General features: G+C 39.7%; 1 protein-coding gene across 1 annotated transcript in view; it reads right to left on the bottom strand.

Annotated features, from left to right (window-relative positions):
• The window catches only part of LOC127969855 (NACHT, LRR and PYD domains-containing protein 3-like), a 63,208-nt gene that overhangs the window by 22,284 nt on the left and 15,120 nt on the right, over window positions 1–25,804 (bottom strand). Inside the window, exon 7 of the mRNA XM_052571981.1 lies at window positions 23,610–23,783. Within this exon, the coding sequence (XP_052427941.1) occupies window positions 23,610–23,783 (174 nt within the window). The remainder of the gene's footprint in view (window positions 1–23,609; window positions 23,784–25,804) is intronic.

Consider the following 25,804-nt stretch of genomic DNA (forward strand, 5'->3'; position numbering starts at 1 on the left):
TGCAAATGAAACCTTTGAATTAAATGCCTGGCCTGGCGCCAGCCTGGCTGGACTTAAATTATTTTACGATACCCATGCGAGCCTCAAAGGGGACATGAATTCCCCCCCCCCCACACACACATAAGCACACACACGCAAACTAACTTTTCTTTATACTTTTTATGTAAGTCTTTAATAATATGTATTTTGAATATGTTTGTGGGTACAATGGTTAATCCTTGTTATGCGAGGATTATAATGTTACTAGCTTATAAATTGGGAATGTTTCTCCTCATCTTAACTTTCTCAAAGAGCCATGTTTCTGCAACCCCCACTCCTGACCAGGTCGTAAAGCTTTATGACCCCTGGGCAACAGAACAGGAATTCTAACCCTTACAAAAGAATGGTAAAATATACTCAGACGTAGTCTAAAAGTATATAGTATTGTTTTGTTGGTGCTTTGAGATGTTTCCCATATAAATTGGGACTATCTGCAATTTATTAGCGTGTGTTAATCTTTAAATGTGTGTAATTCTGCATTTGAATGTAACTTCGTGTTTCTATCAGTTATATATATGTACTGTTTGGTATCTGGGTAATCGTCATGCTTTGACAGACCCATTTATCTAGAGCAAAGTAATGAAAAATGTATTTAATCTGGAATTATGAACTTGCTAGAATATCCCTGATGAAATCGGACAAGCCCTAAATCATCAGGGGGTTGTTTTCTACAGAGACAAAGGAACTTTTCCCTCCGCTTCAGATCGCGGACGTTCATTGGTGGTTCACGCGAAAAGAGGCGTGAACATCCCAAGCCATAAGAATCGACCGAACAAGGTCCGCCTTCTCTTCTTCCTCGCTCTCTTGACTTGCAAGCTGCTAACACGCTGCGACCCTCGTCGCTCCGCGCCGTCCTCCTCAGCACAGGGACTGAGAGGAAAGCCATTATCATGGCTCCTTTGGAAGCTTTCGTTTTCGTTGTTTTCTTTTCTTTTCTTTACTAAGTTTATTCGACTATTCGCCTCTCCACACAAGGAAGACGAATTCTGGAACATTGTTTGTTGAACCTTTCAAACACCGCGCGAAGATGAACGAACACCCCTTTGCCACAAAGGACCACGTGACATCACACGTGCGTCGCCGGTACCACGCTCACGCACGATGGTCCATGCAAGTATCAGTTTTCTATGGAGATTTAAATGCTGCTTTAAAGTGTTGCTATGATCTGATTGTTGTTGGCTTCCAAAAAGGTTACTGACTGATTTTCATACCTGAGCTCATTCTGTGATCTCTCTCGCTTTCTCCATTTTCTCTCTCTCTCTCTCTCTCTCTCGCTCGCTCTCTTTCTCTCTCTCTCTCTCTCTCTCTTTTATTTGGATTCCATTATGTCTTGTAAAAAGTTTACTGTCTGTATTGTCGTACGCATATTTACTCTGTGTGATTTGTAGTTTGATGTATTACTAGTTTAATTATTAAAAACCCATATACTGATGATTGGCTTGGACTCCACCCCACTCACATTACGAGTCACTGAGAGGTCTGATCTTTAGCTACAAGCTTTAAATTTAGAAACTAAATTTATCATAAGGATAGGATGATGTTTTCATGGCCAGAGAATAATTTTCCTTGGATTATAAGTGATAACTTTATTGAAAATTGATAGGTCAATCTGGTTTGCTGGACAAACCACTGTTTGATTTGCAGTAATTTACAGTAAGAGATATCACAACAATTGATATGAAGAATGGAATATTGACATATTAATGAGTAAATTAAAGTGCCCTGTGATTAGTATTGGTATAGGCAATTGAGCTATTTTTCATAATCAATAAAATTAAATGTAACGGTCATCTGAGATACAGTCTTGTTCAAAATAATAGCAGTACAATGTGACTAACCAGAATAATCAAGGTTTTTAGTATATTTTTTATTGCTACGTGGCAAACAAGTTACCAGTAGGTTCAGTAGATTGTCAGAAAACAAACAAGACCCAGCATTCATGATATGCACGCTCTTAAGGCTGTGCAATTGGGCAATTAGTTGAAAGGGGTGTGTTCAAAAAAATAGCAGTGTCTACCTTTGACTGTACAAACTCAAAACTATTTTGTACAAACATTTTTTTTTCTGGGATTTAGCAATCCTGTGAATCACTAAACTAATATTTAGTTGTATGACCACAGTTTTTTAAAACTGCTTGACATCTGTGTGGCATGGAGTCAACCAACTTGTGGCACCTCTCAGCTGTTATTCCACTCCATGATTCTTTAACAACATTCCACAATTCATTCACATTTCTTGGTTTTGCTTCAGAAACAGCATTTTTGATATCACCCCACAAGTTCTCAATTGGATTAAGGTCTGGAGATTGGGCTGGCCACTCAATAACATTAATTTTGTTGGTTTGGAACCAAGACTTTGCCCGTTTACTAGTGTGTTTTGGGTCATTGTCTTGTTGAAACAACCATTTCAAGGGCATGTCCTCTTCAGCATAGGGCAACATGACCTCTTCAAGTATTTTAACATATGCAAACTGATCCATGATCCCTGGTATGCGATAAATAGGCCCAACACCATAGTAGGAGAAACATGCCCATATCATGATGCTTGCACCTCCATGCTTCACGGTCTTCACTGTGTACTGTGGCTTGAATTCAGAGTTTGGGGGTCGTCTCACAAACTGCCTGTGGCCCTTGGACCCAAAAAGAACAATTTTACTCTCATCAGTCCACAAAATGTTCCTCCATTTCTCTTTAGGCCAGTTGATGTGTTCTTTGGCAAATTGTAACCTCTTCTGCACATGCCTTTTTTTTAACAGAGGGACTTTGCGGGGGATTCTTGAAAATAGATTAGCTTCACACAGACGTCTTCTAACTGTCACAGTACTTACAGGTAACTCCAGACTGTCTTTGATCATCCTGGAGGTGATCATTGGCTGAGCCTTTGCCATTCTGGTTATTCTTCTATCCATTTTGATGGTTGTCTTCCGTTTTCTTCCACGTCTCTCTGGTTTTGCTCTCCATTTTAAGGCATTGGAGATCATTTTAGCTGAACAGCCTATCATTTTTTGCACCTCTTTATAGGTTTTCCCCTCTCTAATCAACTTTTTAATCAAAGTACGCTGTTCTTCTGAACAATGTCTTGAACGACCCATTTTCCTCAGCTTTCAAATGCATGTTCAACAAGTGTTGGCTTCATCCTTAAATAGGGGCCACCTGATTCACACCTGTTTCTTCACAAAATTGATGACCTCAGTGATTGAATGCCACACTGCTATTTTTTTGAACACACCCCTTTCAACTAATTCAACTAATTGCCCAATTACACAGCCTTAAGAGCGTGCATATCATGAATGCTGGGTCTCATTTGTTTTCTGAGAATCTACTGAACCTACTGGTAACTTGTTTGCCACGTAGCAATAAAAAAATATACGAAAAACCTTGATTATTCTGGTTAGTCACATTGTACTGCTATTATTTTGAACAATACTGTATATATTAATCATATTCCTGATTAATTATTCAAATTCCCTATATATCATTTGAGTTAATTACTATGTAAAACTCATTGTTGTTACACCTAAGACTATCCTACATTTTGAAATTAACTCACTGTAAAAAAAAATATGTTTTTTAAAGATGTTACAATGTTATATCATAATATTGTTGTTTTAGTTCCTCTTTTTATCTCATTTTACAATTACATTCAGTTCGCAATCCGTCCCTTTGCGCCACCTGGCGGTAGTTTTGCGAATGATTTTTAACACGCGACTGACTTGCAGTTAATGCTGCGGCCCCAATCAATTGCACTGGCAATAAACCCATAAATATACTTAAGAAAATGCTTAACAATGGCAATTTGTCTCCCCTCCTCGTCAATTCCCTGCCTTAGGTTAGGTTACTTTTATTGTACCCATAGGTAAATTTGTTTTACAGTGCAATGACTATGGCATCCAATACAAAAACACACAACAAAGAACACTCCACAACACATAGGGACAGAAAAGTAAATACTCATACTGAGTAAAGTGCTCTCAAGAAAGAAAGAAAGTGCTCTCAAAACATTACATGTGGTCTTTGTAAAAGAACCTGAAGAAGACCCCAAAAAAACAAATAAAAATCATAAAACCTTAGTACAACATTTCTAAAAACCACCTCTACACTTTGTTAATCATATTAATCGCATTTGGTACAAAGCAGCTCTTATATCTTTTCGTTCTACACCTTGGGACTTTATACCTCCTCGCAGACGGCAATAACTGAAACTCACTGTGCAGGGGGTGAGAGTCATCATCTAAGATTGAGAAGGCCATCCTTTGTAGCTGTTTGGTATACAGGGATGCCACTCCTGGTTTAGACTCACCTATCAAACGGCCAGACCATTTTACTATCTGGTCTAACTGATTTTTTTGCCATTAAAGATATATGACCATACCATAATACAGTGGAGATGGACAACACAGATTCAATAAAAGCATGATAAAACATTTTCATTATTGTTCGGTCAAGATTAAACACAGATAATTTCCTTAGGCAATACAAACGCTGGTGCCCCTTTTTGCACAGAGCCTCACAATTCTTTTCAAAATTCAGTTTCTCATTAATAATAGTCCCAAAGTATTTGTATGATTGTACATACTCTATTGTTTGGCCTTTAATTAAGGTAGGTTCACTTGGATGAGTACTTTTCCTAAAATCAATGATCATATCCTTGGTCTTTGATATATTAAGCTGTAAGTAAGATTCCTCACACCAATTGACAAAGTCCTCAATGATTGGGCAATGTGAGGTCTCATTCTCCTTAAGTAAACTCAAAATAACTGAGTAATCCGCATACTTTATGATAATTCTGTTATCATACATGCTTTGACACATATTTGTATATAAGATAAATAAAAGTGGAGACAGCACACATCCTTGAGGAGACCCTGTAGAAGAACTCCTCTGTTCAGATAAGACACCATTTACTTTGACTCTCTGTGTTCTGTTAGTTGAGAAATCCAAAATCCAACCCATCAAATTATTGCTTAACGCAAACTGATCTAAGAGCCTCTTGATTAAAATGTGTCTAGCATGTGTCCTCTGGCCATCCAAATGTCTTAATAGCAAATTTAGCATTGTGACTGTAGCGTCATTTACTCCTCTGTGATGTCTATATGCAAACTGCCTTCTTCATCACAGTTATGTTATACATGACATGTCACATAATGTTACATAACCGAATTTAGCTAGCTGCTGAACAATATCCCAATAATATCAATTAGCATTAGTCTAAAAAATGAAATATAATACCGAAAACACTTGACATGTCAACAAAACAATAACAGAACATCTTCCCAAACACATATCAAGCTTATTCAAAAACCTCAAAAGCATAAACACTCATTCAAAGTACCTGGAAAAGGGAGATACCATAATAACCATATAAATAACCATAACCATAAGTTCGCGCCTTCTCAGCATGAGCTGAGGCGGGACTTAAGGCAGAACAGCCAATCATCAGCCAGTCACACTCAAAGCCTGTGTCATCTTTGAGAGGGAGGGGGAGAGGAGGAAGCCACAGCGAACACAGACACAGAGTGGCCAGATAATTGGAGGAATGAATGTAGTAAGTCATTTGTGCAAAACTGCGGAAAAAATCCAGAAAAAATGCATGTGTTGAAGCCTCTGACCGGGAAAAGTGTGGGTGTTAAAACACCCACATCCCCCATGGGTGCGACGCCCCTGGTTGATGCCTTGCTGTGTTTTGGCTTTGTTTACAGTTTTTATAAGCACATATGATGCATTTTTGTGTAGAAGGCCCATAGCATTTAAAATATACAAAGTGTATGGTAATTTAGAGACATTTTGTCACGGTTCATGAATGCACCATCTCCAGCTGTATTCATGTTACGTCATGTTGATTGTTTCATGTGGGTGTTGCCGCTGATCGTCTGATCAGCAGCAGGTGCATCTCATTCCAACTACCTATTTAACACCCTGTCTTTCGTCTCTTGTTTGTCAGATTGTTGTTTGAGGTCCTCCGTGTTAGATGTCTGTCCTGATTCTCATGTTCCTGCTCTTGCTTGTCTCTTGTTCGGTCGTCTCTGGATTGTTCCTCACTCACACGGATTATCTTCACCTCTCACGGATTTACCACCACCGTCATCTCTACCAGCGCACTCAACCCACCTACTCACCAGTCTGTGCTGCCATCGAGGTCCCTGCGTCACTCTCCAACCTTCATCCATCTCATCTCATTACAATAAACCTTGTCAACTTGCATTTGCCTCCCGTCTTCCATACCAAACCGTTACAGAACGATCTGACCATTATGGAGGCAGCGAGTAGTCACCATTCCACCCTCGAGGAGTTTCTCAGCGCCAGTGTTCGGAGGATGGACTCCCAGGAGAGGAGTCTTGACGACACTGGTCGCGCGGTGCAATCATTGGTGACGCAGGTGTCCGAGCTCACTCAACAGTTCCACCGCACGCACTGATACTTTAAACACTGCTCTGCCTTCACTCCGTGCATTAAGTATTTTAGTGTGTTTGAAATGTTATGTTCATAACATAGCTTATAAAAAATAATAAGTCATTATAACCTGATCAAGCCATAGCTAAATATGTTTAACATGAATTCTTGCTGAATATGCAGTTATATTACAGACTGTTGGCATGAATTGTACTCGTGATGGAGGCTCTTGAAGCGAGTGAAATCCACGACGCTCAGACTCTTAATATCCTCTGCCCGCTCCAGTCAGAATCACACCGCTCCGCTCATACTCTGCTCGGCAGCGTGTCTCTGTCAGACTCGTGGAGCAGGGTTGAGCCACTCTGAACTACGGGAGCCTGAGTGGTGCGTCGGTGGATGTTAAAAAGAAAACAGATTTTCATTCAAACAAACCGATGTAAATTACAAAATCGAGTTAATCGATAAATCTATTTATCACCAAGCCCTACTTGCTTTCATATAATTAAATAAAAAAAATGCAGCTGCATTTAAATGCAGGTGTGTTAAATATGTGTAAGATTTGCACTGCACGTGTGATGGTAGATGTGCATCATTTATTCTTATTTGTTTTATCTTCAATACAAATCTTGTTTGGTTTTATTTTGGATAATTGCATGTAAAAAAAATAATTTACGTTGTAATGCATAGGCAAAATGTGAATTAATATTCATATTCAAGTGTTTGTGCAAAAATTAATAATTAATATAATTAATATTGAACATTCAACAATCTGTGAATGTTCCATTTCTCTCGTCGGAGAGAGCCAGCACTGTGAATTTCTTCTTGCAGCCGACAAGAAAACATTTGTTTATTAATGATTAAAATGTCTAATTTTTCACAATTATTAGGCTACTTCTGCATGTGCTTTGTGGCAAACTTAATGCATGTGCTTGAGCACGGAATATATTAAGATTTGATTATGTAAATTTAATATAAACCTCTGATTAGTTGAATATAACACATGAACAACTAAAACTAGAAAAATCTTACGTGGGGGCAGACCATTTTTTAGTCTAGAACCAAAACAACAGTCCTAAACCCATTCATCAAGTTTAAGACACTGTCCATATGAAAGAGCAAGAAATTCACACCTTTATCTTGACCCCCACAAGTCATACATAACTACCCCCAAAAAGCCCACCCCCTCCAGCTGAACTGAACTCGGTTTGTGTTTTGGCTCTGAGGAACAGTGTGTTACTGGGCTGAAACATTTCTCCACTCAGCTATAAACAAACAAAAAATAATAATTCAATCAGGACCACTTCCGTCAAGTATATTTATGACAATTATAATTGCATACAGTTAGTGTTGGCGGTATGGTTGTGTTCTGGGCAACACTCCACACGCCTGTCCATGCAGCCATGCTTGGACAGAGCGGGGAGAGCAGCAAGACAAACCCCCCTGGGGTACAGAACAGAACCATTATAAGCATATATAATTACAATTCACAATTACATGAGTTGTAAACAAAATGTGATAGAGACTGCTTCCAATGAAGACACTGTAAAGAAAGAACAAGTTAGATCAGATTACAGGTTCAGTTGGTGGGAATAATGGGAATAATAAATAATGGGAATTTAAATCGACCGCAGGTGATAGGTGTCAAGACTGGATTGGTACACGTCAGGAACAGTTGACTGTCAGCTGATGCAAGCGTGACTAACGTGGCCTGACTGAACTAACGCGATGCTTGGTTAATTTAAAGCTAAGAATAATGCAAGGTTGGGCTCTCTCACTCAGGAGAAATCCAAACGTTTCCATATTCGTGATGTTGCCCATTTGAAGCTTAACTATTATTCATGAGATAAAATAGGCTTTGTAGTTCACGCGTGTATCAGTATAGATGGAAAAAAAATAATAATTAACAATATGTGGAGTATGTGGATCACTGCAAACACTGAATGTCTGGTGAACGACTGCTGTTTCCAGTGAATATGTGCGCGAGGCACCAGCGCGATCAAACAGCTGAAACAGAAAATACTAAATTTTTGGTCACACATAAGGCATAATTAAAAAATGCAAAGTGTTAGTAGTTTGAAAAATCAAGAATAATAATAGAGTTTATAATAGTTATTGTTAAATGCTGCAGAATTTTCATTTCGCTCTGCATATGGAACCTGAATATTTTTTTTAAACCAATAATAAACAGAAATGAAAATGAAATGAAAACATTTAGCTTTTTATCCGTATATATATATATATATATATATATATATATATATATATATATATATATATATACACACACACACACACATACATAGGCCTTATATTTATTTACTGTTTAATAATAGCATGCATATGATCCTTTGTGTAAAGGTCTTCTTTAAATTTTTGATGAGTAGCCTGTAGCCTAAGACTATCTTATGTTTTGAAATGAAGTCACTGTAAATGTTTTAATATTTTTTAAAGATGTTACAATGTTATATCATAATGTTATTGTTGTTTTACTTCCTCTTTTTTTCTCATTTTACAATTACATTCATTTTGCAATCCGTCCCTTTGCGCCACCTGGCTGTAGTTTTGTCAATGATTTTAACACGTGACTAAATTACAGTTACCCGTAGCGGTAATGCCCATTTAGGCTGTCCACCCACTGTAGCTTTTCCAGCAAAATGCAATGGTCCACTGTATCAAATGCTTTGGTTAAATCTATAAAAAGACCTACACAAGTGTTCTTGCTGTCCATTGCCTCACTAATGTAATTAATGATATGCTGCCTTCAAAATCCAGACTTTACGTCAGACAAAATATGATTGGAAACCAAATAGTCTTTTAACTGATCAACAACCAATGTTTCTACCTCTTTAGCTAAAATCGGTCATTTGGAAATTGGTATATAATTATCCAAACACGCGGAATCTCCTCCCTTTAAAAGAGGGAGGACATATGCCGATTTCCAAATTCTTGGTATCTCATTGTTGACTAGGGTTTGATTAAAAATAATTACAATTAATCAATAAAATCAGCAGCTATTTGCAAAAAAACTATGCTCTAAAGTATCGGGGCCAGGAGATTTACTAGGGTCCAAAGCAATAAGAGCTGTTTTCACATCAGTGACGGAGAAAGGCTTTAGACAAAAGGGCTCTTTACCACCGATTTCTGGGGTGGAACTAACAAATTAAAACAGTTTGTTAATGTTGATTTGTTTGCAAGCAGTTGACGTTCAAACAAGGAACCTGCTTCCACAAAGTGCTTATTAAAGCACTCTAAAATTATATTATATTATATATTATAAAGTGAAGCAGTTGTCAGATCAGCATTTAACTGCCCATTTGACACAGTAAAGAAATCATTGCGACTAAAAACGCATACATCTTCAACTTGTGGCACACTCAGGAAAATATAAAAAAAGAGCAAGCAATAAGGTGTACTTTAACAACATCGTAACAAGTTTTTTGCTTTTCTCCTATATTTGTAAATCTTTCCCTTAAAGTAAACTTTAATATATCAGTTTGTATGCTTACAAGACAATTAAAACAGTCACCTTAGCAGATACTTACAGCAAAACATCAAAACACAGGAGAAAACAATGCACCTTAACCAGCGAACCTTCACCCACAGGCAGTCAAATGTAGCTTAGCAACAGGAGAGATAACATTGGGCCAGTCAAACGATCCCTCAGCCCGGTACCACCACTTAGGCCTGTCCAACGATCCTCCAACCCGGCTTACCTCAGCAACGAGAGAAGGTAACATTGGCGCCACCCACGCTGGTCCAGTGAACACTTGGCCCATCAGCTAGCCCAGCAATGGCAGGAGGTAACGCCACTCCCGCCGATTCAGTGATCCCTCGGCCAGCGCAGACCAGCAGCAGCAGGACGTAAAGCGACACCATCGCCGATTCTGGTTCAGCACTGCAGCGGGGGTCTGTGAACTTCCTGGACGGGACGAACCTCACAGATGGAGAGCATCTTAGCAGATTCCTTCTAGAAGCGCGTAGATCCTCCGGGAGAGAGAGAGAAGCGCTCGGATCAATACCGGATCCAGACGAGGACCGAGGTTTGAGCACCATATGTCATCAACACAAATGGCTTTGAGTTCAGTGGTTCCAAATTCATTTGCTCAAACTTCAGTGTAAACCATCTCAAGAGACTTGTAATATAAGAGACTAATAATTTGTATTATTTATTATGTATTATAATATTATAGGTTCTATTATAACTAAATAATCAAAAAAATCTTTCATCATTCCTCGCCACTCTCATCTGGTTTAGATATGGAGTAATAGATTTTCTTGCACTACATGAAAAGGTTAGTTTCCGGACTGCTCATGTCAGTGCACCTTTCCAGCAGTTTCCATGTATATGCCCTGCTGTTTCTGGTTTCCTGACATGGACAGAAAATGACTCTTTTGCACGTAGCAGTTTTCCAGTCCACTTACTAATTTAATAAACTCCTAAACAGGGATGGAAATGTTTACTCACTCACCGGTAAATCTGCATATCGTCCTGTGCACGAGAAGGGAAGCCTCTTCAAAATCCAGGGTACAAGCAGTTAAATCTTTGTAAACAGCCACTCATGTCTCAGTAAATGTGTAAAGGGTTTGGTATGGAAGACAGGAGGCAAATGCAAGTTGACAAGGTTTATTGTAATGAGATGAGATGGATGAAGGTTGTTGAGTGACGCAGGGACCTCAATGGCAGCACAGACTGGTGAGTAGGTGGGTTGAGTGCGATGGTAGAGATGACGGTGGTGAAGGGAGTGATCCAGGATGTCCCTAGCAGGTACCCAACTTCTCTCCTCCGGACCGTAACCCTCCCAGTCCACCAAGTACTGAAATCCGTGTCCCCTCCGTCTAGAGTCCAGAATGCGATTGACCGAATAGGTGGTCTCCCCATCTATGAGTCGCTGCGGGGGAGGAACCGTGGTAGGCGGATTAATGGGAGAATGAAATATGGGCTTGATTTTGGATATGTGAAAGGCGGGATGAATTCTCCTGTACGCAGGAGGGAGTTTAAGGCGGACTGCCACCGGACTAATGATCTTGGTGACAGTAAACGGGCCAATAAATTTGGGAGCCAATTTATTCGATACGGAACGGAGAGGAATATTCTTGGTAGAAAGCCACACATTTTGACCCACGACGTATATGGGAGGCCTAGACCGGTGGCGATCGGCTTTGGCCTTGGTGCGCGCCCCCACTTGGAGTAGAGTCTCGCGGGCTCTGGTCCAAGTGCGGTGACACCTCTGGATGAAGGCGTGAACGGAGGGAACCGCAACTTCGGATTCCATACTGGGAAAAATAGGTGGCTGGTAACCTACACTACACTCAAAAGGAGATAGGCCTGTAGCTGATACTGGTAAGGTATTGTGGGCGTACTCCACCATAGACAATTGTTGGCTCCAGGAGGAAGGATTCTTGAAGACCAAACATCGAAACACCCTTTCCCAATCTTGGTTGGCTCTCTCGGTTTGACCATTGCTCTGGGGGTGAAACCCTGAGGACAGACTTACAGTCGCTCCCAGTAGTTTACAGAATTTTCGCCAAAATTTTGACACAAATTGGGGTCCCCAGTCGGAAACCACGTCTATCGGGAGTCCATGTAAACGAAAGACGTGGTCTACGACGGTCAATGCTGTCTTCCTTTGCTGAGGGTAATTTGGGCAAGGGAATAAAGTGGGCTGCCTTCGAGAACCGGTCCACCACGGTTAAAACTACCGTGTTGCCCTGGGAGGGCGGTAATAAAATCTAATGCGATGTGGGACCAGGGTCTCAAAGGGACTGGCAGCGGTTGGAGTAACCCATCAGGGGGCCGATTGGAAGTCTTACCAGTGGCACAAACCGAGCAAGCCAAAACAAAACTGTGAATGTCGCGAGTCATAAGTGGCAACCAGAATCGTTGCTTGACTAAAAATCTAGTACGGTTAACCCCTGGATGGCAAGCTACATTAGAGCAATGTCCCCAATGGATAACGTTGGACCTTAATCCCTCCGGCACAAATAAGCGGTTCGGTGGGCACCCGGGCGGAGGCGTTACCCCTTCTAAGGCCGTTCTGACCTTCGATTCGATCTCCCATGTGAGAGTGGTGACCACTAATGTCTCAGGAAAAATACACTCGGGAGTGGACGGGCATTCGGAATGGTCAAAAATACATGACAAAGAATCGGGTTTGATATTTTTGGAACCCGGGCGGTACGAGATAGTAAAGTCTAAACGTCCAAAAAAAGTGCCCATCGAGCCTGCCTGGAGTTCAACCTTTTGGCGGTGCTAATTTACTCTAAATTCTTGTGGTCAGTCCATACTATAAAAGGAACCCCCGATCCTTCTAACCAGTGTCGCCATTCCTTCAATGCCATCTTAACTGCCAACAATTCACGGTTACCAATATCGTAATTTCATTCTGCAGGAGATAAACTATATGAAAAATACACGCAAGGATGGACCTTGTCGTCTAAGGGAGAACGTTGTGATAACACCGCTCCTACCCCCACCTCTGACGCATCAACCTCCACCACGAACTGACGTGTAGGGTCAGGGGTAATCAGAATAGGGGCTGAAATGAAATGGCTCTTCAGTTTGGCAAACACAGCCTCAGCTGTGTCTGACCACCTGAACGCAGTCTTGGCGGAGGTCGAGGCTGTCAGGGGTGCGGCTAGTTGGCTGAAATTGCAAATAAAACGCCGGTAGAAGTTAGCGAACTCCAGAAACCTCTGTAGGGCCTTACGGGAATCTGGGCTTGGCCACTCTACCACAGCCTTAACTTTCTCGGGATCCATGCATATTCCCTCAGTCGACACGATATACCCCCAAAAATGGAATTGACTGTGCATGAAACTCGCATTTCTCCGCCTTGACAAAAAGCCCATTCTCTAGCAACCTCTGAAGCACTCGTCGGATGTGCTGCACATGTTCCTGGAGAGAGGAAGAAAAAAATCAATATGTCATCCAGGTAGACATAAATGAACTGATCAATCATATCTCGCAGCACGTCGTTGACGAGTGCCTGGAAGACCGCTGGGGAGTTGGAAAGCCCAAAGGGCATAACCAAATATTCAAAGTGCCCTCTGGCGGTGTTAAAAGCGGTCTTCCATTCATCCCCCTCCCTGATCCGAACCAAATGATACGCATTGCGTAAGTCCAGTTTTGTGAAAATTGACGCTCCCTGCAACCTCTCGAAGGCCGAAGACATCAACGGTAAAGGATAAGTATTCTTAACCGTGATGTTGTTCAGCCCCGGTAATCAATACAAGGTCGCAGTGATCCGATGTGGAGGAAGAGAAGCAGCACGAGACTTACTGAACCCTTCGTTCAGATAGAGGTACTCAGCGGGCACGTTAGACAAATCCACCGCCTCCTCCTGTAACACAGACATAGATACAGACGGACAGGCAGACACTAAACAAGACTCATGACACTTTTTACAGCAGGACAAAATGGATTTAGAGGACCAATCTATTTTGGGGTTATGGAGGAGGAGCCAAGGGTGCCCGAGGACAATGGGTGCCAGGGGAAAGTCAAGGATGTCAAAGGAAATAGTCTCAGAGTGATTGCCAGATGTGATGAGTGTGATGTCTTCAGTGATGTATGAGATGGTAAGGAGTTGCTGTCCAGTGAGGGCGTGAACCGTGATGTGGTGCGGAAGGGGTCTGAGGGGAATGTGGAGCTTGTGTGCCAAAGTGCTGTCCATGAAATTACCCTCTGCCCCTGAGTCCAGTAGTGCTTGACAGTGGTGGGTCTGTGCTGACCACCTCAGTCTTACCGGGAGGAGCGTAGAGGATGATGATGATGGTGATGAGGTCTTCTCGGCGAAGATCCCACACGATAGTAGCCCCATATGTACTACCGGGCCTGGCCCGTTTACCGGACAGGTGTGGGCTTGATGTCCGGCTCTCCCGCAGTAGAGGCATAGGCCACGGGACATCCGCCACTCCTTCTCCTCCCGGGAAAGCCAAGCTCGCCCTACCTGCATGGGCTCGTGATCGTAGGAGGGGCTGGCCGCGTCCCCGCCGCTGAATCGCACGTCTGCCGGTCCCCTGGATGTGGTGCTGGGTAAGCACCTCCTCTCCATCTGTGTCAGACGTGCGTCGACCCGCAAGGCCAGCTCGATAAGTCCGCTGAGGGACGTGGGGAGATCCAGGGCGTAGATCTCCTTCTGGACGCCGTCAGCCCGCCCATGCAGGAACATGTCCCACTGCGCCTCCTCGCTCCAATGGCACTCCTCCGCCAGGGTCCGGAACTCGATTGAATAGTCTGAGACGGATCTCTCGTGCTGGCGTAACTCCGCCAGCCTCCTGGCCGCCTCCCGTCCTGTGACGGCCCGATCGAAAACCTGTCTCATCTCGGCAGAGAGTGTCTGAAACGAGGCGCAGCATGGATCCTGGTTCTCCCAAACCGCTGTCCCCCATAGTGCCGCCCTCCCAGAGAGTAGCGTCAACACGAAGGCCACCTTGGCCCTTTTGTTAGCAAACGTTATGGGCTGTAGGGAAAAGTGCATGTCACAGCGGGTTAGAAATGCATCCGAGTACGTCTCCGGGAACGGGAGACGTGGTTCCGGCTGGGAGGGGATCTCCGATGGTACTGGGAGAACAGGCGGTGTGGGCGGCGCAATGGGAGCTTGTAGTAGAGCTGATGCTCTGAGCACGGAAGGAAGTTGTTGCTGCTCTAGCTACTCTCACAGACTCTGCTGCCATAAATAATACGATGATATGACCATGCAGTCAATACAGATATTTAATAAAAACATTAAAAACAAGCAGGGCTGTAACATAACCCATTAAAAAACACAAAAGACAACAGAACATAGTGATGGATACACTGGACACGATCCCCATCAGTGAACTGATGCCTCGTTCTGTTTATGACGAAATGTTCTGACACTGCGTTCAGATGATTTGACACTGTATGTGTTATGTCATCAAGTTTAGACACACTTTTAGTGCAGCGGGGCACGGATGACAACTCTCGCGTCTGGTGTAGACACAGACAGTGACTGCTCTACTTAGAAATAAGTTATATAAGAAAAAAAAAAAAAACTAAACCAGCGGCATAACAAGATGAAAATATAGACTAGAAAATATATTTCCACTTGCTCTGTCTTCTGTCCATGACAGTGACTCACCGCAGAGCTGCCAGTTTGAATCTGAACAGCTCTTGACGCCAAGTGGATGGTTAGATGATGGGCTAGAATATACAAATAATAAAAATAATAATAATAATAATAAAATAAAGGTCTTTCCAGCATTAAGGTAATAACATTACAGTTTTTTTTATCATCTTGGCTCAGTTAAAAATTTACAACCATATTAAAACTTTCTTTGTCATTTGAATATTGATTTTAAAATCGATTTAAATCATAAATCAGATTTTTTTTTAGGCCATATGCTATCGCCCAGCACTAAAAGCAAGTAAAGAAGGCTCCCTTTAAAATCACTTAAGTTGTCAATTAATAAAGTTATTTTTTTTACATCGTGTGCATTTTGTTGATTATAATGAGATAACTTGAGTTTAATCATGAGGACGGTTTATTAATCCGTCCATTCTTTAGAGTTTCAAAGATTTAGCTAAATCATGCAGGTTTAATTTATTTGTTTCTTGTTTTAGGCTAATTAGGCATAAATAATGTGAAGGAAATTATACAGTGCTTCACGTTTTACTAAACATGCTACAATTTCTTAATCAGTTTACAGACAAATGTCTTTTTCCCAAGAAGTTATCTGTCAAAATAAAGGACATGTAACAAATAACAAAAATGCATGTTGTTTTATTAAAGGAATTTTAAAATATAAATTAAAATATATGCATGATATATGAAAATATTGACATTGCATATTAATCCATGGAACCTACCACCCTAAAATAGGCTACAACTTTTAATGCTGCGATGCAAAGTAAATCACAATTTCTTTTGAATAATATAACACATAATTCATATAATATAAATAATACTGCAAACCTTTTAAATGTTTAAATCTAAAATATGGTTTAATACCATGTAGCTTAGAGAAAATATAAGCACAGGCTTTACATTTATCCTGCTTGAATTCGTTCTAAGAAATGCACATAACTTTATAAGTACCAAACTTTCATCTGTGAATATTACATATTAAATATATTAAATATTGTAACTATAGTGTTTTTCTTTAATTTTTCATGACTGAAGCCGTCAAATGTAACACATCAGCGAGGCAAAACTGACGTCTATTTGCGAAAATGTGCTTTGATGTACTTGTTTGATAACTTAGATAACGTTAAAGCGCCACTCAGCGGTCAAAAGCTGCAAATGCACTTTACAGACGCCGTGGCGGCGGTACGTGTGGCGGTAAAAAGGGCTTTTAGGCTGTCCACCTACTGAACGAAATATTGGTTTTTCTGACCATACTGTTGATTGGTTTACTAACTACTTGGCAGATAGAACAGTTTTCTTATAAGTGTGTTTATTTTGACAATTCCAAATCAGAAACTCTGAGTGTATCTTGTGGTGTACCGCAAGGATCAGTCTTGGGTCCAATTTTATTTACTATTTATATTAATAACTTGGGTGACGGCATTTCTCAGGCTCATTTCCATTTTTATGCTGACGATACAGTTATTTATTGTGAGGCTGTGACTTTACACCAAGCTTTTTCTTATTTACAATCTGCTTTTAACCTTTTCCAGTTACAACTGCATTAGAAGTTGTTAAATTAAACTAGTTTTGAATATAGAGAAAACTTAAGATTATGTTTTACTCAAAATCCAAGTCTTTGGACAGTTTACAAAGTATTTTTACTATACATGGTGAGCAGATCGAACAAGTCAAATTGTATAAATATTTGGGTATATTAATTGACGATCAGCTTTCTTTTAAGCTGATAAACTGGTACAAAAGCTCAAATTAAAAATATCAATCTAGGGTCCAATTTTATTTACTATTTATATTAATAACTTGGGTGACGGCATTTCTCAGGCTCATTTCCATTTTTATGCTGACGATACAGTTATTTATTGTGAGGCTGTGACTTTACACCAAGCTTTTTCTTATTTACAATCTGCTTTTAACCTTTTCCAGTTACAACTGCATTAGAAGTTGTTAAATTAAACTAGTTTTGAATATAGAGAAAACTTAAGATTATGTTTTACTCAAAATCCAAGTCTTTGGACAGTTTACAAAGTATTTTTACTATACATGGTGAGCAGATCGAACAAGTCAAATTGTATAAATATTTGGGTATATTAATTGACGATCAGCTTTCTTTTAAGCTGATAAACTGGTACAAAAGCTCAAATTAAAAATAGGATTTTATTTTAGAAACAAAGCCTTTTTTTCTTGGAAAACTAGAAGGAGATTGGTTGCTGCCACCTTCCTCCCTGCACGTGACTGGATGTAAGGCATCAGTACATCATTGTACTTTGTACAAAATGACAAACTGGCCCTCATTGTCAGTGAGGAGGCATATACATTGGCTTATTTTTATTTATAAGTCTATGATGGATATGCTTCCATCTTATCTTTGTTCCTATATGTCACGTAATGTTAGTTCTTATAATTTACGCTCTGGTAATATGTACTTGTTATCTGTACCTACAGTTTCGTACAGAGCTTGGTAAGAAGGCTTTTAGTTATGCAGCCCTGTCCACTTGGACCACATTACAGTCTGAATTGCAATTGCGAACTCTGATTTCTATTGGTGAATTTAAACAACACATGAAAGCCTTGGAAATAGATGCCATAAATTGTTGTCACTGTTTTTAAAATAACCAAATTGTTTTAAACATATGGTTAGTATGAATTTTACTTTTAAGTAGTCTGATGTTGATGTTGTTTGTTTATGTATCTGAGGATATTGTTTAAATGTCTCTTGTTGTTGTGTATATGTTTGGTGATCATATTTGTAATTATGCAGTTAATATGCTGCCTTTTTGGCAAGGTCTCTCTTGAAAAAGAGGTTTTAAATTTCAATGAGATCATCTGGTTAAATAAAGGTAAAATAAAATAAATAAATAATGTGTTCATTTTAGAAGGTATAAAATGTACTGTTGCTTTTAAATTATTGCTTCTGGTTGGTTTGCCTGTAGGGGCACTTATTGGCCCGCTGTATATCATAGCAAAGTATCTAGTGCTTTGAAATCTTTCTCTAAAATTTTAATCCTATTACTCCTTTTGGTTTCTGGAAATGTGAGCACCAATCTACATCAGCTTTCAACCCCCTTAGAATTTAGTAACAGACATGGGCTTGGCTTTCTTCATATAAATGCTAGAAGTCTTGTACCCAAATTAGATATATTTAAAACTTGGTTCATGATCTCTAAACCTGATGTTGTAGTAGTGTCTGAAACTTGGTTAAAACCTTCTGTCTCTGATAATGTTTTATTTATTGATGGTTATAGAATTTTTAGATCCGAAGGTAGGGCTGGAGGTGTTGCAGTTTATATTTCAATTTCAGTGCTCTGTTCGGCTTTCTAAAACAATTCCTAAGCAATTTGAACTTATAGCTGTGGAAATAAAAATTGAATATTCCACTTATTGTCATTGGTTGTTATAGGCCCCCCACTGCCATTAATGATAGTATCACTAATCTGTCAGAGGTGATATCAAATTTTCATTCATCTGAATTAATCTTGTTAGGTGATTTGAACTGGGATTAGATGACCGAGAAGTCTGAGAACATAAAGCGGGTTTGTGATTCTTTAAATCTAAAACAGATTATAAATTGTGCTACCAGGATAAATCCTTTACAGCCAGGTAAAGATACACTCATCTATGTTATTTTAAAAAAATGCAGCACATAAATATGTTGCTGTTTTTCCAAATGATATGAGTGATCATTGTGCTATTGCATGTGTTAGGAGTACAAAATTACCCAAATCCGAAGGTCAGATTGTTCTCAGACGTAGTTTCAGGCATTTCTCGGCTCAAGCTTTCCTTCAAGATTTATCCAGAGTGAAATGGCTTCAAATAGAATTGATTCCTACTATTGAGGATGCTTTAGCTTTTTTCAGCAACATTTCTTAACACTTGCAAATAAACATGCCCCATTAGGAAGTTTAGAATAAAAAAGAGACAACCCTTGGTTTTCTAAAGATATAGCTGACCTAATCCATGCCAGAAATAATTAATGGTAAATAGCTAGAAAACACAGAGTGCTAACGATTGGCGTCTTTTTAGAACTCTTAAAAATCAGTGTACATCGCTCATTAGAAAATCTAAGGCTGAATACTATTTGGCACAAACGTCAATTAGTTTGCATAATGATTCTAAATTCTGGAAAACTATTAGAGCATTACAAAATAAGACAGTTAACGGCTTCCCTCACCTGTTGAAAATAGTGAAATTCTGTGAGAACAGAGCAGAGGGATATGCTAAATACTTTTAATGAGCACTTTGAAAAGACACGACATATCTTTGAGAAAACATTGGGTGAAACCCCTATTGTTCAACATAGTTCCCAGGTAGAAACAGGTGAAATTCACCATGGAGAAACCAACATGCAGGTATCTTGGAAAAAAACTATTCATGGCGGAACCTAAATCCAAGTCTCTACCAGGGAAAGTGGTTGCTGATATTGTTTCTTCTTCGATCCTTGAGTTTACGCCATTCTTAGAATCAAAAGTTTTACATGTTTTACAGAGCATAGATTCCAAGAAGGCAGCTGGGCCAGATGGACTTGATCCTGTTTGTTAAAATGGCAGCAGAAATTATAGTGAAACCACTCACTTATATCTTTAACCTGTCCGTTTGCACAGATACAGTGCCTATTTCGTGGAAGCAGGCTTACATCACACCATTACTTAAAATCTGGGGATCCATGTGATGCAAATAATTATAGACCTATCTCAAATCTATCGGTTTTAGCTAAGGTTTTGGAGATTTTAGTGTCTGATCAATTAAGAACTTTTCTGGTTTCGCTAAATATTCTTAATAACATAAAATCTGGTTTTAGATCTGGTCACAGCACAGTTTCTGCTGCTTAAAAGTTATTGATGATATAAAAGCGGCAATTGATAAAGTTATTCTGTATGGCTGTGTTTATTGACCTTACAAAGGCATTTGACACAGTGGACCACTTCATGTTAATCAAACCCTTGTTGAATATTGGTATTGGTCACAGAGCTGAAAATTGATTTCACAGCTATCTCTCTAAACGGATGCAAATTGTAAGACATGGGAATGTAACATCTGACCCTGTCTTCCTAAATAAGGGTGTCCCACAAGGATCAGTTATCAGTTATCTATATAAATGTTTGTAGTGAATTTAAATACTCGCAGTATCATTTGTATGCCGATGACACAATTATGTATTATTGTGCCTCTACACCTGAGACTGCCTGTGCGAATTTGCAGTCAGATTTCGCCTCATTACAATTTGCCTTGTTTGATTTGAAGCTACTTTTAAATGCAAAAAAAGACGAAGGCAATGGTATTTGCCCCTAGTAGGTACTAAAGTCCCAGTTCTTGCTATTAAGACACTCCAAGATGAAGCTATTGAACTTGTTGATACTTACAAGTATTTGGGTATCTGGCTTGATAAAGGTTTTACCTTTAAAAAACACATTGAAGTTCTCGCTATGAAACTTACATTTACTCTGGCATTCTTATATAGATTAAAATCTTGCTTTTTTAGGACTATAAGAAAAAGACTGTTTGCAGAACTATTCCTATCTCAGACAGATTATGGGGATATCATCTATCAAATTTCTTGTTCTATCTCAGACAGATTATGGGGATATCATCTATCAATTTTCTTGTTCATCTACTCTGTCAATACTAGACCCTCATCATGCGGCCCTCAGGTTCATTACAAATGCTGGTGTGGTGGGGGAGGCGTGGTTTAGCAAAGTCTGCAACGGGAGAGCGAGTGAGGAGACGAGCGGTGGTAAGTGGATCAGGTGAAAGACAATTAACACCTGGGTCTCATTACAATGATTGGCGTGGGGAACCGGCATTTAAGCCGGCGCTGGACCAGCGGAGAACGAGAGAGACGGGGACTCATGGGAGTAACGAGCTGGAGAGCTGCCGAGCGAGAGAAACGAAGACTGCCATAGTGAAACATCGAAATAGACTGTGAAGTGAGCGCACCTGCAGCGTTTGTTTATTTTGTGTTATTATTATTTAAATAAAGTATCCCACGAACCTCGTAAAAAAAATACAAATAAAAAATACGTCAATTGTATTTTTCAACATCATCAGTTAGGAACCTAGGTGTGCTATTTGATAGCAGTCTTTCCTTAGAAAGCCACATTTCTTGCATTTGTAAAACCGCATTTTTCCATCTCAAAAATATATCTAAATTACAGCCTATGCTCTCAATGTCAAATGCAGAAATGTTAATCCATGCGTTTATGACCTCAAGGTTAGATTATTGTAATGCTTTTTTGGGTGGTTGTTCTGCACGCTTAATAAACAAACCCCAGTTAGTCCAAAATGCAGCAGCTAGAGTTCTTACTAGAAGTATGACCATATTAGCCCGGTTCTGTCAACTCTATACTGGCTCCCTATCAAACATTGTATACATTTTAAAATCTTGCTTATTACTTATTACTAAGTCCTGAATGGTTCAGCACCTCACTATTTGAATGAGCTCTTGTTACATTATAGTCCTCCAAATTTGCTGCATTCTCAAAACTCTGCAGATGGCAGATCCTTTTCCTATTTAGCGCCTAAACTCTGGAATAACCTACCTAACATTGTTCGAGACAAGGACAACTAGATGAGCCCCAGACACAGATCCCCTGTAAAGAATTGTCTCAGACAACCACTGGGACAAGACCACAGGAAACAGATGATTTTTCTGCACAATCTGACTTTGCTGCAACCTGGAATTGAACTGCTGGTTTCATCTGAGCAGAGGAGAACTGGCCCCCGACTGAGCCTGGCTTCTCCTAAGGTTTTTTTCTCCATTCTGTCACTAATGGAGTTTTGGTTCCTTGCCGCTGTCGCCTCTGGCTTGCTTAGTTGGGGAAAACATTTTTTATAGCGATATCATTGTAAGTAATTAAGTAAAATTTATTTGTATAGCACATTTCACAGATAAAAATCACAAAGTGCTTCACAACAATAGTTAGAATACACAACACTTATAAATACATTACAGCACATAATCAAAATAAACAGAAGTACACATAAGGCCAGCCTACAGTCTAGTTAAAAGCCTCTTTAAAAAGAAGAGTTTTCAACTGGGTTTTAAAATTTTCCACACAATCCAAGCAGCGTATGGAAGGAGGCAAAGCGTTCCACAACCGAGGTGCCACAGCTTGAAACGAATGGTCTCCTCTAGTTTAAAAATGTGTAAGGGGGGCAACTAAAAATCTCTGGCCTGTTGATCTCAGACTACGTGAGGACGTACACAGCTGTATCAGGTCAGAAATGAATGGGGGCGCCTGTCCTTGTAAGGCTCTAAAAGTTCTACTAAAGTGCATTCTAAACTTCACTGGTAGCCAATGAAGAGAAGCTAAAATTGGAGTAATATGTGCCCTTTTACTCGTGTGGGTTAAAAGCCTAGCAGCAGAATTTTGGACAGTCTGGAGACGACAAAGATCCTTCTTATTTAGGCAAATAAAAAGACTGTTACAATAGTCTAAACGAGACGAAATAAAATCATGAATGATCATCTCCAACTCGGCCTTTGACACCATTGACTTGATTGCAAATGATTGCACAGATACTATTTAAACTGAACTGAGATTATGGGCCCTATTTTAATGATCTAAATGCAAAGTGTAAAGCTATGTGTAAAGTGTAAAGCAAAGTGTAAACCTATTCTCTAAATGAGTAATGGGTCTTTTTAGGGCATAACGTGCAATAAATCAGAGTCTCATCTTACATTCCCTTTAAGAGCCAGTTGCACTCATGCCATGATGGATTTGCTATTTACACTGCAGAATTTGGCAATCGCAAAGACAGAACACGTCTCTGAGATGAAACAGAGCTGCTAGATAAGCAAGCAATAGTATCCTAATTCTGATACATACGATAACTATCTGAATTCAATGATGAACTGCCTTTAACTGTCATTTTGCATTATTGACACACTGTTTTCCTAATGTTGTTCAGTTGCTTTGACACAATCTTTTTTTTAAACGCTATATATATATGAAGGTGACATGACTTAGAGACATTTTAACTGTGACCTAAAGCTTAACTGTGTCAGAAGCGCAAATTAAAAAAACCTTAATATATTTATAACAATATAAAAAAAAAAAAAACGTTCTGCTTGACATACTTCAGTTTGTCCAATGAGCAGTTTGGATCCCGAAGTTTTTCAGAAAGCAGCTTGACTCCTGAATCTCCTGGGTGATTGTAGCTCAGATCCAGTTCTCTTAGGTGTGAGGCGTTTGAACTCAGAGCTGAAGACACATAGCGACATCCTTTCTCTGTCACCATACAGCCAGACATTCTACAAAAACAGGAATAATCCATGTGATAATCACACATCTCTTTCATGCATTTATACACATTTTAGCCATTAATTATTCCTATATGGTCATGTCTTAAGGTTAACTTTGTATTAAAAATAAACTTCTCCCTCATTATATATGCAATAATGTACATGTCACTATCAATGAATGAAAAAAAACTGTTTTAGAAGCGTTTAGAGTGCTCTCAGCTAAGCGATGGTGAGTTGGGCACCTAAACACTAGGGGTGCAACAGATTGTAAATGATCCGGGCTGGGGCGTGTTAAGAAATTGGCTCTTTAATGCGGGGCGGGTTGGGGCGGGCCACAAAAAAATAAATAAAAATAAATAAAATATTTATGGTGCGTGGAATTTAGTGGTGGAAATTTTGATTCTTTCAAGAGATTCGTTGATTTTCAGTTTATTTCAAAAGTTGATTCGTTCAATGACATTTCTTCATATTACACAAATATGCCACAGCAGATGGCGAAATAGAGTGTCTTATGTGTTATGTATTAAGTCAACGAACATATTTACTTATGACAAAAACTGATTTGGCTTTATTAAAGTGTGTGCATGATCGTATTAAATAAAAAGTCTGTTCAGATTAACAAAGCACAAGGTTTTCTTGCATAATTAAACATTTTAATTGTTTGGTCAGACAGTACATATATAATATATTCACATTAATAAATCAGATTAAACATGGAGTTATGTTCTGTATTCTAAAACAGGCGTATGTGCACAGTACCTATAACTGCGATTTGTCTCTGCTGATTGCTGATCGCGATTTACATGCTTGGCCGACTGACACGGTATACTCTCATTCATTTCATTCACGAACGAGCTATGTATCAGTTCATTCAACTCGTTTACGAACAAGAAGATCGTATTCGTTCACTACATTCAACAAATCACATGCTCCGTCAAATCTTGAGTAACTCTTTTGACAGGATGAAAGTTCACAGAGCTGTTCACGAGCTGCGCATGTGCTGCTAATAGCGTCGCGCTTTGCGCTCTGCTGTGGAGGGAGGAACTTCAGTGAACGAGAAATAGGAGTCAACGGATTAATCATAGTGCAATTCCGTATAGCCTATATTAAATATTTGGAATATATATTTTCATATTTTATTAGGTTCTTTGATAAGGTTACAATACGAAGGTCTAAGTAGCAATGTAACTTCCACGATGTCCCCGATTCGCGGGACAGGGCAGGTTAATAAATGTTACTTTATTTGCGGGGCGGGCTGGGGCGGGCCAAATAATTTCAGAAAAGCGGGACCCGCGCATCACTATTCACCATCATAGTGAATGTTTTTCTTGCCAGTTTCACATTCAAGCAATTTTAACTAGCACTCTGTTTTCTGTTTGCTCAAATACTGGAAAATCCCTCTTTAAAACATTCAAACAGATCCACCTGTATTCTCATGAGCTCATTCTCCTCCGTGCCTCAGCAGCGGCAGATCCTGAACCGCGGGAAGCAGATGACTGCCTTTTTTTCCTTTTTTTTTACTGAAGAGAGACGAACGAGAGCAGAGCTTTTTTCCTTGAAAAAATGCTCACAATGCACGCCGATTGCCTACTCAAAGACATCGCATGCGTGCTCTTCACCCAAACAAATGACGCCTAGATTGCATGTCTCATCGGGTGTCAAATAACACAGACACGAATGCACACATTGTCTAAACGCTTGCTAGTAGTCGCCATGATATACAGAGAAAGATTGCTCTTTCCGGTTCTTTCAGATGCATGCTTCAAACATAACAGTCAGTGAAGACGAAGAAGAGAATGAGGGGTTCTCCCGGTGCCTATTTATAGTCGCGCCAGTAGTGATGTCAGAAGCTGTAGCCGGCCAACAAGTTGGTGTTTTTTCAATGTATACTTCAGACACAGGTCACGACGAGGTGTTCCCCATAGCGGCCCCTAGAGGACGCAGTTCGAAGTTCCCTTGAAAGGGAACCAAGCTTAAGTAAGTTTTTAATAATTCTAATTCTAATTATATGATCCATGACTCAAAATCTG

Source organism: Carassius gibelio, chromosome A4 (assembly GCF_023724105.1).
Source record: "Carassius gibelio isolate Cgi1373 ecotype wild population from Czech Republic chromosome A4, carGib1.2-hapl.c, whole genome shotgun sequence".
Taxonomy (NCBI): domain Eukaryota; kingdom Metazoa; phylum Chordata; class Actinopteri; order Cypriniformes; family Cyprinidae; genus Carassius; species Carassius gibelio.